A 14,973-nucleotide genomic window follows, 5' to 3' on the forward strand; every position below is an offset into this window, starting at 1 on the left:
CTTGGAGGGGTTGAGGGCATTTTATGGGGGTTTGAGGGCATCTTATGGGGATTGAGGGCGTCTTAGGTGGGCTTGGGGGCATCTTAAGGGGGATTGAGGGCATCATATGGAGTTTAAGGGCAATTCTTAAGAGGGTTTGAGGGCATCTTAGGGGACTTTGGGGTTTCTTGGACCATTTAATAGGGGGTTTTGGGGTTGCCTTGGGGCACCCCCTTCCATGCCCCCCATTGTGTGTGTCCCACCCCATAGAAAGCCGACCTGGCCGTGGCCGCTTCACCATCACGGCGGAGCGGGAGAAGGTCATCGACTTCTCGAAGCCCTTCATGACGCTGGGGATCAGCATCCTCTACAGGGTGCACATGGTACGGGGTAGGGCCATGGGGGTCCGTAGGGGGAGAAGGGGGGAACCGCACATGGGTGCCACCATGGGGGTCTCATGCCGTGTCCCCACAGGGCCGCAAGCCGGGGTATTTCTCCTTCCTAGACCCCTTCTCGCCAGCGGTGTGGTTCTTCATGCTCCTCGCCTACCTGGCCGTGAGCTGCGTCCTCTTCTTGGCTGCCAGGTGATGCGCCCCCGTAGGGACATCCCATAATAGCACCCCAGTAGGGCATCCCGTAGTGAACCTCAGTGGGGATATCCCATAATAGTACCCCGATATAGACATCCAGTAATGCACCCCAATAGGGACATCCCATAATAGCACCACAGGAGGGGCATCCCGTAATGAACCTCAGTGGGGATATCCCATAATAGTACCCCGATATAGACATCCAGTAATGCACCCCAATAGGGACATCCCATAATAGCACCCCAGCAGGGGCATCCCATAATGAACCTCAATAGGGATATCCCATAATAGCACCCCCATATAGACATCCCATAATGCACCCGAAGAGGGGCATCCCATAATAGCACCCAGCAGGGACATCCCGTAATGAACCTCAATGGGGATATCCTATAACAGCACCCAATAGGGATATCCCATAATAGCACCCCCATATAGACATCCAATAATGCACCCCAAAAGGGACATCCCATAATAACACTCAATAGGGGCATCCCATAATGAAGCCTTATGGGGACAACCCATAATGCACCCCAGCTGGGACATCCCGTAATACACCCCAATAGGGACATCCCATAATGAAGCCTAATAGGGACATCCAATAATGCACCCTATATAGACATCCCATAATAGCACCCAATAGAGACATCCCATAATGACCCTCAATAGAGATATCCTATAATAGCACCCAATAGGGACATCCCATAATGCACCCCAAGAGGGGCATCCCATAATGAAGCCTTATAAGGACATCCCATAATGCACCCCAGCAGGGACAGCCCATAAAAGAACCTCAATAGGGACATCCCATAATGACCCTCAATTGGGATATCCCATAATAGCACTCAATAGGGACATCCCATAATAGCACCCAGTAGAGACATCCCATAATGAACCTCAATTGGGATATCCCATAATGCACCCCAATAGGGACACCCCATAATAGCACCCAATAGAGACATCCCATAATGACCCTCAATAGAGATATCCTATAATAGCACCCAATAGGGGCATCCCATAATAGCACCCAATAGGGGCATCCCATAATAGCACTCAATAGGGGCATCCTGTAATGAAGCATAACAGGGACATCCCATAATGCACCCCAATAGGGACATCCCATAATAGAACCCCAATAGGGATATCCCATAATGACCTCAATAGGGATATCCCATAATAGCACCCCAATAGGAGATCCTGGAGCACCCATTGGGGTCAACGATGGGGTTTTGGGGGTCCTGGAGCACCCATTGGGGTCAACGATGGGGTTTGGGGTCCTGGAGCACCCATTGGGGTCAACGATGGGGTTCAAGGAGCACCCATTGGGGTCAATGATGGGGTTTGGGGGTCCTGGAGCACCCATTGGGGTCAACGATGGGGTTCAAGGAGCACCCATTGGGGTCAATGATGGAGTTTGGGGGTCCTGGAGCACCCATTGGGGTCAATGATGGGGTTTGGGGGTCCTGGAGCACCCATTGGGGTCAACGATGGGGTTCAAGGAGCACCCATTGGGGTCAATGATGGGGTTTGGGGGTCCTGGAGCACCCATTGGGGTCAACGATGGGGTTCAAGGAGCACCCATTGGGGTCAATGATGGGGTTCAAGGAGCACCCATTGGGGTCAATGATGGGGTTCAAGGAGCACCCACTGGGGTCAACGATGGGGTTCAAGGAGCACCCACTGGGGTCAACGATGGGGTTCAAGGAGCACCCATTGGGGTCAATGATGGGGTTGGGGGTCCTGGAGCACCCATTGGGGTCAACGATGGGGTTCAAGGAGCACCCATTGGGGTCAATGATGGGGTTCAAGGAGCACCCATTGAGGTCAATGATGGGGTTCAAGGAGCACCCAATTTGGGGTCAATGATGGGGTTCAAGGAGCACCCATTGGGGTCAATGATGGGGTTTGGGGGTCCTGGAGCACCCATTGGGGTCAACGATGGGGTTCAAGGAGCACCCATTGGGGTCAATGATGGGGTTTGGGGGTCCTGGAGCACCCATTGGGGTCAACGATGGGGTTCAAGGAGCACCCATTGGGGTCAATGATGGGGTTTGGGGTCCTGGAGCACCCATTGGGGGTCAACGATGAGGTTCAAGGAGCACCCCATTGGGGTCAATGATGGGGTTTGGGGGTCCTGGAGCACCCATTGGGGTCAACGATGGGGTTCAAGGAGCACCCATTGGGGTCAACGATGGGGTTCAAGGAGCACACATTGGGGTCAATGATGGAGTTTGGGGGTCCTGGAGCACCCATTGGGGTCAACGATGGGGTTCAAGGAGCACCCATTGGGGTCAATGATGGAGTTTGGGGGTCCTGGAGCACCCATTGGGGTCAATGATGGGGTTTGGTGGTCCTGGAGCACCCATTGGGGTCAATGATGGGGTTCAAGGAGCACCCATTGGGGTCAATGATGGGGTTCAAGGGAGCACCCATTGGGGTCAATGATGGGGTTCAAGGGAGCACCCATTGGGGTCAATGATGGGGTTTGGGGTCCTGGAGCACCCATTGGGGTCAATGATGAGGTTCAAGGAGCACCCATTGGGGTCAATGATGGGGTTCAAGGAGCACCCATTGGGGTCAATGATGGGGTTCAAGGAGCACCCATTGGGGTCAACGATGGGTTCAAGGAGCACCCATTGGGGTCAATGATGGGGTTTGGGGGTCCTGGAGCACCCATTGGGGTCAACGATGGGGTTCAAGGAGCACCCATTGGGGTCAATGATGGGGTTTGGGGGTCCTGGAGCACCCATTGGGGTCAACGATGGGGTTCAAGGAGCACCCATTGGGGTCAATGATGGGGTTCAAGGAGCACCCATTGAGGTCAATGATGGGGTTCAAGGAGCACCCATTGGGGTCAATGATGGGGTTTGGGGGTCCTGGAGCACCCATTGGGGTCAACGATGGGGTTCAAGGAGCACCCATTGGGGTCAATGATGGGGGTTGGGGGTCCTGGAGCACCCATTGGGGTCAACGATGGGGTTCAAGGAGCACCCCATTGGGGTCAATGATGGGGTTTGGGGGTCCTGGAGCACCCATTGGGGTCAACGATGGGGTTCAAGGAGCACCCATTGGGGTCAACGATGGGGTTCAAGGAGCACCCATTTGGGGTCAATGATGGAGTTTGGGGGTCCTGGAGCACCCATTGGGGGTCAACGATGGGGTTCAAGGAGCACCCATTGGGTCAATGATGGAGTTTGGGGGTCCTGGAGCACCCATTGGGGTCAATGATGGGGTTTGGTGGTCCTGGGAGCACCCATTGGGGTCAATGATGGGGTTCAAGGAGCACCCATTGGGGTCAATGATGGGGTTCAAGGAGCACCCATTGGGGTCAATGATGGGGTTCAAGGAGCACCCATTGGGTCAATGATGGGGTTCAAGGAGCACCCATTGGGGTCAATGATGGGGTTCAAGGAGCACCCATTGGGGTCAATGATGAGGTTCAAGGAGCACCCATTGGGGTCAATGATGGGGTTCAAGGAGCACCCATTGGGGTCAATGATGGGGTTCAAGGAGCGCCCATTGGGGTCAATGATGGGGTTCAAGGAGCTCCCATTGGGGGTCAACGATGAGGTTCAAGGAGCTCCCATTGGGGTCGATGATGGGGTTCAAGGAGCACCCATTGGGGTCAATGATGAGGTTCAAGGAGCACCCATTGGGGTCAATGATGGGGTTCAAGGAGCACCCATTGGGGTCAGTGATGGGGTTCAAGGAGCACCCATTGGGGTCAATGATGGGGTTTGGGGGTCCCTGGAGCACCCATTGGGGTCAACGATGGGGTTCAAGGAGCACCCATTGGGGTCAATGATGGGGTTTGGGGGTCCTGGAGCACCCATTGGGGTCAACGATGGGGTTCAAGGAGCACCCATTGGGGTCAATGATGGGGTTTGGGGGTCCTGGAGCACCCATTGGGGTCAACGATGGGGTTCAAGGAGCACCCATTGGGGTCAATGATGGGGTTTGGGGGTCCTGGAGCACCCATTGGGGTCAACGATGGGGTTCAAGGAGCACCCATTGGGGTCAATGATGGGGTTTGGGGGTCCTGGAGCACCCATTGGGGTCAACGATGGGGTTCAAAGGAGCACCCATTGGGGTCAACGATGGGGTTCAAGGAGCACCCATTGGGGTCAATGATGGGGTTTGGGGGTCCTGGAGCACCCATTGGGGTCAACGATGGGGTTCAAGGAGCACCCATTGGGGTCAATGATGGGGTTTGGGGGTCCTGGAGCACCCATTGGGGTCAACGATGGGGTTCAAGGAGCACCCATTGGGGGTCAATGATGGAGTTTGGGGGGTCCTGGAGCACCCATTGAGGTCAACGATGGGGTTCAAGGAGCACCCATTGGGGTCAATGATGGGGGTTCAAGGAGCACCCCATTGGGGTCAATGATGGGGTTCAAGGAGCTCCCATTGGGGTCATGATGGGGTTCAAGGAGCACCCATTGGTGTCATGATGGGGTTCAAGGAGCACCCATTGGGGTCAGTGATGGGGTTCAAGGAGCACCCATTGGGGTCAACGATGGGATTTGGAGCTCCAGTGTCACCCATTGGGGTCAATGATGGGGTTTGGTGGTCCTGGAGCACCCATTGGGGTCAACGATGGGGTTTGGTGCCCCAAGGAGCACCCATTGGGGTCAACAATGGGGTTCAAGGACCTCCCATTGGGGTTTGAGGTGTCTTGGAGCACCCATTGGGGTCAACGATGGGGTTCAAGGAGCACCCATTGGGGTCAACGATGGGGTTCAAGGAGCACCCATTGGGTCAACGATGGGGTTCAAGGACCTCCCATTGAGGTCAACGATGGCGATTGGAGCACTACGGAAGCCCCCCTTACCCTCTCCATTCCCCCCCCCCCCCCACATCCCGCCCCACATCCCACCCCCCAACAGGCTGAGCCCCTACGAGTGGTACAACCCCCACCCGTGCCTACGGGAGCGCCGGAACCTTCTAGAGAACCAATACACGTTGGGCAACAGCCTCTGGTTCCCCGTCGGCGGCTTCATGCAGCAGGGCTCCGAGATCATGCCGCGCGCGTTGTCCACCCGCTGCGTCAGCGGCGTCTGGTGAGCCCCATAGCGACTATGGGGTGGGATTGGGGGGGGGGGTTGACGCATGAAATGAGCCCTCCGTGTCACCCCCCCCCCCCCCAACCCCGTCATGGTGTCGCCGTAGGTGGGCCTTCACCCTCATCATCATCTCGTCGTACACGGCCAACCTGGCGGCCTTCCTGACGGTGCAGCGCATGGAGGTGCCCATCGAGTCGGCCGATGACTTGGCCGATCAGACCAACATCGAGTATGGCACGATCCATGCCGGGTCCACCATGACCTTCTTCCAGGTGTGGGGCTCGGGGGGGAGGGGGAAGGAGGGGAGGGGGGGATTGGGGTGATCTGGGTCAATCCAACCCAACCCAACCCAGCATGGGGCAACCGGGGGCAATCCAACCCAACCCAACCCAACCTGCGTCAATCCAACCCAACATGGGGCAACCCGGGTCAATCCAACCCAACCCAACCCAACCCAACCCAACCCAACCCGGGTCAACCCAACCTGGGTCAATCCAACTGAACATGGGGCAACATGGGGCAACCCGGGGCAACCCAACCCAACCCAACATGTGGCAACCTGGGTCAACCCAACCCAACATGGGGCAACCCGGGTCAATCCAACCCAACCCAACCCAACATGGGTCACTCCAACCCAGCATGTGGCAACTGGGGTCAACCCAACCCAACCCGGGTCAATCCAACCCAACATGGGGCAACCTGGGTCAATCCAACCCAACCCAACCCAACCTGGGTCAATCCAACCCAACATGGGGCAATCGGGGTCAACCCAACCCAACATGGGGCAACCTGGGTCAATCCAACCCAACCCAACCCAACCTGGGTCAATCCAACCCAACATGGGGCAACCTGGCTCAATCCAACCCAACATGGGGCAACCTGGGTCAATCCAACCCAACCCAACCCAACCTGGGTCAATCCAACCCAACATGGGGCAATCGGGGTCAACCCAACCCAACCCAACCCAACCTGGGTCAACCCAACCCAACCTGGGTCAATCCAACCCAACATGGGGCAACCTGGGTCAATCCAACCCAACCCAACCCAACCTGGGTCAACCCAACCCAACCTGGGTCAATCCAACCCAACATGGGGCAACCTGGGTCAATCCAACCCAACCAAACCCAACCTGGGTCAACCCAACCCAACCTGGGTCAATCCAACCCAACATGGGGCAACCTGGGTCAACCCAACCCAACCCAACCCAATCTGGGGCAACCCAACCCAACCCAGCATGGGGCAACCTGGGTCAATCCAACCCAACCCAACCCAACCTGGGTCAATCCAACCCAACCCAACCCAACATGGGGCAACCTGGGTCAATCCAACCCAACCCAACCCAACATGGGGCAACCTGGGGCAATCCAACCCAACCCAACCCAACCCAACCTGGGTAAATCCAACCCAACCTGGGTCAATCCAACTCAACCCAACATGGGTCAACATGGGTCATTCCAACCCAACCCAACGTGGGGCAACCTGGGTCAATCCAACCCAACCCAACCCAACCCAACCCAACCCCGGTCAATCCAACCCAACCCGGGTCAATCCAACTCAACCCGGGTCAATCCAACCCAACCCAACATGGGTCATTCCAACCCAACCCAATGTGGGGCAACCTGGATCAATCCAACCCAACCCAACATGGGGCAACCTGGGGCAATTAAACCCAACCCAACCTGGGTCAACCCAACCCAACACGGGTCAACCCAGCTCACCCCAACCCAACATGGGTCAACCTAGCTCAACCCAACCCAACCCAACATGGATCAGCCCACCTCATCCCAACCCATCCCATCCAACCCAACATGGATCAACCTAGCACGTCCAACCCCACCCAACCTGGATCACCCCATCCCATCCAACCCATCCAACCCAACATGGATCCACCCAGCTCAACCCAACCCATCTCATCCAACCCAACATGGATCAATCCAGCTCAACTCATCCCAACCCATCCAACGCAACCTGGATCAACCCACGTCAACCCAACCCAACCCAACCCTACATGGATCAACCCAACACATCCAGCTCAACGCAACCTGGATCAATCCATCTCATCCAACCCAACTTGGATGGACTCATCTCAACCCGACCTGGATCAACCCAACACATCCAGCTCAACCCAGCTCAATCCAACCTGGACCAATCCAAACCTTCCAACTCAACCCACATCAACCCAACCTAGATCAACCCATCCAACCCAACCCATGTAACCCAACCCATCCAACCCATCCCAACCCAATCCATCCAACCCACATCAACCCAACCCAACCCAGATCAACCCAACCCATCCAACCCAACCCAACCTAGATCAACCCATCCAACCCAACCCATCCCGTCCCAACCCATCCAACCCAATCCATCCAACTCAACCCATCCAACCCATCCCAACAGAATCCATACAACCCACATCAACCCAACCCAACCCAGATCAACCCAACCCATCCAACCCAACCTAGATCAACCCATCCAACCCAATCCATCCCGTCCCAACCCATCCAACCCAACCCATCCAACTCAACCCATCCAACCCATCCTAACCCAATCCATCCAACCCACATCAACCCAACCCAACCCAACCTAGATCAATCCATTCAACCCAACCCATCCAACCCAACCCAAACTAGATCAACCCAACCCAGATCGACCCAACCCATCCAACCCAACCCAACATAGATCAAGCCATCCAACCCAAGCCATCCAACCTAACCCATCTAATCCTATCCATCCAACCAAACCCAATCCATCCAACCCAACCCAACCTAGATCAACCCATCTCAACCCATCCAACCCATCTCAACCCATCCCAACCCAACCCATTCAACCCATCCCAACCCGTCCAACCCAACCCAACCCATCCAACCCAACCTATATATACCCCACACATCCAACCCAACTCAACCTGGATCAACCCAACTCAACCCAAAGCAACCCATCCAACCCAACCCAACCTATACATACCCAACCCATCCCAACCCATCCAACCCAACCCATCCCAACCCAACCCATTCAACCCATCCCAACCCGTCCAACCCAACCCAACCCATCCAACCCAACCTATATATACCCCACACATCCAACCCAACTCAACCTGGATCAACCCAACTCAACCCAAAGCAACCCATCCAACCCAACCCAACCTATACATACCCAACCCATCCCAACCCATCCAACCCAACCCATCCCAACCCATCCAACCCAACCAGATCAACCCATCCAACCAAACCCATCCAACCCAACCCAACCTAGATCAACCCATGCAACCCAACCCATCCCAACCCATCCAACCCAACCCATCCAAGCCAACTCAACCCATCCAACCCAACCCATTCAACCCAACCCAACCTAGATCAACCCAACCAACCCAACCCAACTTAGATCAACCCATCGAACCCATCCAACCCAGCCCAACCTAGATCAACCAACCCAACCCAACCTAGATCAACCCATCGAACCCATCCAACCCATCCAACCCAACCCAACCTAGATCAACCAACCCAACCCAACCTAGATCAACCCATCCAACCCAACCCAACCTAGATCAACCCATCCAACCCAGCCCAACCTAGATCAACCCATCCAACCCAACCCATCCAACCCAAACCAACCTAGATCAACCCATCCAACCCATCCAACCCAACCTATCCAACCCAACTCAACCTAGATCAACCCATCCAACCCAACCCATCCAACGCAACCCATCCAACCCAACCCAACTCAACCTAGAGCAACCCATCCAACCCAACCCATCCAACCCATCCAACCCAACCTATCCAACCCAACTCAACCTAGATCAACTGATCGAACCCATCCAACCCATCCAACCCAACCCATCCAACCCAGCCCAACCTAGATCAACCCATCCAACCCAACCCATCCAACGCAACCCATCCAACCCAACCCAACTCAACCTAGATCAACCCATCCAACCCAACCCATCCAACCCATCCAACCCAACCTATCCAACCCAACTCAACCTAGATCAACCCATCGAACCCATCCAACGCAACCCATCCAACCCAACCCAACTCAACCTAGAGCAACCCATCCAACCCAACCCATCCAACCCAACCTATCCAACCCAACTCAACCTAGATCAACCCATCCAACCCATCCAACCCAACCCATCCAACCCAACTCAACCTAGATCAACCCATCCAACCCAACCCAACTCAACCTAGATCAACCCATCCAACCCAACCCATCCAACGCAACCCATCCAACCCAACCCAACTCAACCTAGAGCAACCCATCCAACCCAACCCATCCAACCCAACCCAACCTAGACCCACCACATCCCCCCCCCCCAACCCCGTTCCACCGCAGAACTCGCGGTACCAGACCTACCAGCGCATGTGGAACTACATGCAGTCCAAGCAGCCCAGCGTCTTCGTCAAGAGCACGGAGGAAGGGATCGCCCGCGTCCTCAACTCCAAGTACGCCTTCCTCTTGGAGTCCACCATGAACGAGTACCACCGGCGCCACAACTGCAACCTGACCCAGATCGGGGGGCTGCTGGACACCAAGGGCTATGGCATCGGCATGCCATTGGGTATGGGGGGGGACACACGGCCAACAGAAGACCCACGCACCAGTGTTGGGGTGAGGTCTCCATCTTCAACACGGGAGACCCATCGCCCCCCCCATGGGCGCTCTTCCATAGGGTCCCCGTTCCGCGATGAGATCACCTTGGCCATCCTGCAGCTGCAGGAGAACAACCGCTTGGAGATCCTCAAGAGGAAGTGGTGGGAAGGGGGGCATTGCCCCAAAGAGGAGGACCATAGAGCGAAAGGTGATTCCCCCCACACGCATTGAGGGGTTATGGGGTGGAAGGGGGGACACACAGCTCAGTGAAGCCCAGTGGTGCCCAATGGAGATCAATGGAGCCCAATGGAGCCTAATGGAACCCAATGGCGCCCCATGGAACCCAATGGAGGCCAGTGGAGCCCAATGGAGCCCAAGGGAACCCAATGGAGCCCAATAGAGCCCAATAGCACCCAATGGAGCCCAATGGCACCCAATGGAGCCCAATGGATCCCAATAGAGCCCAGTGGAGCCCAATGGAGCCCAAGGGAACCCAGTGGAGTCCAATGGATCCCAATGGCACCCAGTGGATCCCAATAGAGCCCAGTGGAGCTCAATGGAGCCCAATGAGCCCAGTGGAGCCAAGGGAACCCCATGGCTCCCAAGGGAACCCCATGGCACCCAGTGGAGCCCAATGGAGCCCAGTGGAGAAGAAGGGAACTCAATGGCTCCCAAGGGAACCCCATGGCACCCAATGGTGTCCAAGGGAACCCAGTGGCACCCAATGGAGGCCAATGGAACCCAGTGGAGACCAAGGGAACCCAGTGGAGCCCAATAGAGCCCAATGGAGGCCAAGGGAACCCAATGGAGCCCAATGGCACCCAATGGAGCCCAATGGAGCCCAAGGGAACACAATGGAACCCAATAGAGCCCAGTGAGCCCAATGGAGCCCAATGGAACCCAATGGATCCCAATAGAGCCCAGTGGTGCCCAATGGAGCCCAATGGCACCCATTGGAACCCAATAGAGCCCAGTGGAGCACAATGGCACCCAATGTTGCCCAATGGAGCCCAATGAGCCCAATGGAGCCAAGGGAACCCCATGGCACCCAATGGAGGTCAATAGAGCCCAATGGATCCCAAGGGAACCCAATGGCACCCAATGGAGGTCAATGGAACCCAATGGAGCCCAAGGAAACCCAGTGGAGCCCAATAGAGCCCAATGGAGCTTCATGGAACCCAATGGAACCCAATGGAGCCCAATGGTGCCCAATGGAGTCAAATGGAACCCAATGGAGCCCAATGGCACCCAATAGAGCCCAATGGAGCCCAATGGCACCCAATGGAGGCCAATGGAACCCAATGGAGCCCAAGGGAACCCAGTGGAGCGCAATAGAGCCCAATGGAGCCCAATGGAACCCAATGGTGCTCAATGGCACCCAATAGAGCCCAATGGAGCCCAATGGAACCCAATGGTGCCCAATAGAGCCCAATGAGCCCGATGGAGCCCAATGGAGCCCAATGGCACCCAATGGCACCCAATGGTGCCCAATGGTACCCAATAGAGCCCAATGGCACCCAATGGAACCCAATGGTGCCCAATGGAGCCCAATGGCACCCAATGGTGCCCAATGGAGCCCAATGAATGCGTGGGGTCTTCTCCTCCTCCAGGGCTGGGCATGGAGAACATTGGGGGCATCTTCGTGGTGCTGGTTTGTGGCCTCATCGTCGCCGTCTTCGTGGCTGTGGTGGAGTTCGTGTGGTCAACGCGGCGCTCAGCCGAGAGCGAGGAGGTGATGGGGGCAATGGGGGCAATGGGGGCAATGGGGGTAATAGGGGCAATGGGGACAATGGGGGCAATGGGGTTAATGGGGCAATGAGGGCAATGTGGTGATGGGGGCAATGGGGACAATGGGAGTAATGGGGTCAATGGGGGTCAATGGGGTCAATGGGGTAATGGGGGCAATGGGGTTAATGGGGGCAGTGGGGGGCAATGGGGGTAATGGGGTCAATGGGGGGCAATGGGGGCAATGGGGTAATGGGAGCAATGGTTGCAATGGGAGGCAATGGGGGCAACGGGGGGCAATGGGGGTAATGAGGGACACGGGAGTTCCCATAGGGGATTGTGGGATATGGGGGGGTCCCATAGAGGACAGCGTGTCCCCTATGCAGTGGGGGGATCTATAGGGGATAGGGAGATCCATTAGGGTCCAGGGGATCCCATGGGGCATGGGGGGGTTCTGTATGGGATAGGGGAGGGCTCCATAGGGGCTGTGGGGGGGGCTCCATAGGGGATGTGGGGGGCTCCATAGGGGCTGTGGGGGGGGCTCCATAGGGGATGTGGGGGGCTCCATAGGGGCTGTGGGGGGCTCCATAGGGGACGTGAGGCCCCATAGGACTGGGAGGGGGGGGGTCCTATAGGAGATGTGGGGTCCCATAGATCCCATAGGAGATGCGAGCTGAATGGGTCCCATCGAGCGGTACCCAAGGGGCTCTGATGGGCCGGGAGCTCCCCATAGGCTCTGTGTGTACCCGAATCTCCCCATAGAGCCCCGGCTGCCCCATAGAGCCCTATAGGCGCCCTATAGGGCCCCACTTCAGCCCTATGTCGCCCACCCCACAGCTCTCCCTATGCAACGAGATGCTCCGCGAGCTGCGTCGCGCCGTCTCGTGCCGCAAGCCCTCCCGTGCGCGCCGTCGAAGGAGGCCTCCTTTGGGGGGTCGGGGGGGTCCGGGGGGGGGGGTCCCCCAAATTGGGGGGGGTCCCCCTTCAACCCACAGCGGGGGAGGGGCTACGATGGGGTCCGCTCCTCATGGGGGCCCCCCCCACCCCACACACCCCCTAAGGGAGATGCGCTTTAGCAATGGGAAGCTCTATTCGGGTTCGGGGGGGCCCCCCATTGGGGAAGGGGGGGGGTCCGGGGGGGGGTCCGGGGGGGGGGGGGGGCCCCCCTCCGTGTACCCACATCCGGGTGTGCCCCGAGTGCCGCCGCATCCAAGCGCTGCGAGGGGGGGGCCCCCAAAGGATGGCTATGGGGGGGGACAAAGGGGGGGGCCCCCCCCAACGCAAAACAACCCCCCCAGCCCCACACAATGAGGGGACCCCCCCCCATAAACCCCTTCCTTGTACGCCGTGCGTATGATAGGATATGGGGGACCCCCCCCTTATAATAAAGCCCCCCCCCCCCATTTTAAGCCCTTTCCCCCCCCCCATTACTGCGCTGTGCCTTCCCGGGGGGGGGGAGGGGTGATGCCCCTCCCCCCCCATTTTGCCCCACCCCCACCCTCACCCCAACCCCCCCCCCCCCCAAAGCCGTGCCTGGAAGGATTTAGGGGGACCCCCCCCCATCCCCCTCCAATTCACCCCTATAATGGGGGGGGGACCCCTATAAATGGGGGGGGGCACCCTTATAATGGGGGGGACACCCCTATAATGGGGGAGATGGGGGGGGGGGGGGAGGGCCAGGCCCAAGGGGTGGATTTTAAAGGGGGGGGGGGGGAGGGGAGGGGGTTGAGGGGGGGATGGGATGGGGGGGGTGTTGGTTATAATTAATTATTAATTATTATTATTAATTTGCGGAGGGGGGGTGATTTTATTTCCCGGTGACGTCATCGACCCCCCCCCACCCCCCACCCCCCCCCCAAAATAAAACCCACCCGGACTTTTATATGGGTTGAGCATCCTCTTGATACCCCCCCACCCCCCCCCAATGGATGTGGTACCGCCGCTCCGCCAGGGGGCGCTAAGGCGAAAGAAGCGCGGGCGATATGCAAATGAGGAATGCGGAGAAACAGGCCCCACCCCCCAGCCCCCCATTCAAGGTCAAACAGCCCCACCCCCAACCCCCACCCCCCCCCCCCATCCATTGTGGTGTGGTCCAGGCCCCATCGATGGTTGCCATGGCAACCAGACGTGACGTCACGGGCGGGGGGGGGGGGGGGACACCGGCGGCATTGGGATGCTCGGGAGGGGGGATTCCCCCCCCCATAGGGACCCCCAAGCACAGACCCCCCCCCCCCCCATAGGGATCCCCCCCATAGGGGCCACCCCATAGGGACCCCCAAGAACAGACACCCCCCCCCATAGGGACTCCCCAACCAACCTCCATAGGGACCCCCCCAAATAACCTCCCCCCATAGGGACCCCCCAAACCGAACCCCCATAGGGACCCCCCCAAACCGAACCCCCATAGGGTCCCCCCCAAACCGAACCCCCATAGGGACCCCCCCAAACCGACCCTCCCATAGGGTCTCCCCCAACCAACCTCCATAGGGACCCCCCCAAATAACCCCCCCATAGGGTCCCCCCCAAATAACCTCCCCCCATAGGGACCCCCCAAACCGAACCCCCATAGGGAACCCCCCAAATAACCCCCCCATAGGGCCCCCCCCAAACCGACCCTCCCATAGGGACCCCCCCAAATAACCTCCCCCCATAGGGACCCCCCAACCAACCTCCATAGGGACCCCCCCAAATAGCACCCCCCATAGGGACCCCCCCAAACCGAACCCCCATAGGGACCCCCCCAAATAGCCCCCCCATAGGGTCCCCCCCAAACCGAACCCCCATAGGGACCCCCCCAAATAACCCCCCCCATAGGGACCCCCCCCAAATAACCTCCCCCCATAGGGACCCCCCAACCAACCTCCATAGGGACCCCCCCAAATAGCACCCCCCATAGGGACCCCCCCAAACCGAACCCCCATAGGGACCCCCCCAAATAGCCCCCCCATAGGGTCCCCCCCAAACCGAACCCCCATAGGGACCGCCCCAAACCGACCCTCCCATAGGGTCCCCCCCAACCAACCTCCATAGGG

General features: G+C 57.9%; 1 protein-coding gene across 1 annotated transcript in view; it reads left to right on the plus strand.

The window, feature by feature from the left end:
- Positions 1–249: 249 nt before the first annotated feature.
- The window catches only part of LOC133264613 (glutamate receptor ionotropic, kainate 5-like), a gene marked incomplete at its 5' end in the record, with an annotated part of 30,111 nt that continues 15,387 nt past the window's right edge, over positions 250–14,973 (plus strand). Inside the window, 8 exon segments of the mRNA XM_061444447.1 lie at positions 250–268; positions 271–362; positions 454–563; positions 5,453–5,626; positions 5,736–5,901; positions 9,959–10,184; positions 10,296–10,424; positions 11,827–11,948. Of these exon segments, the coding sequence (XP_061300431.1) occupies positions 250–268; positions 271–362; positions 454–563; positions 5,453–5,626; positions 5,736–5,901; positions 9,959–10,184; positions 10,296–10,424; positions 11,827–11,948 (1,038 nt within the window).

This window comes from Pezoporus flaviventris, unplaced genomic scaffold (assembly GCF_033815535.1).
Source record: "Pezoporus flaviventris isolate CSIRO_AGI_PZ_B2104156 unplaced genomic scaffold, CSIRO_AGI_Pfla_v1 ptg000886l, whole genome shotgun sequence".
Classification (NCBI taxonomy): domain Eukaryota; kingdom Metazoa; phylum Chordata; class Aves; order Psittaciformes; family Psittacidae; genus Pezoporus; species Pezoporus flaviventris.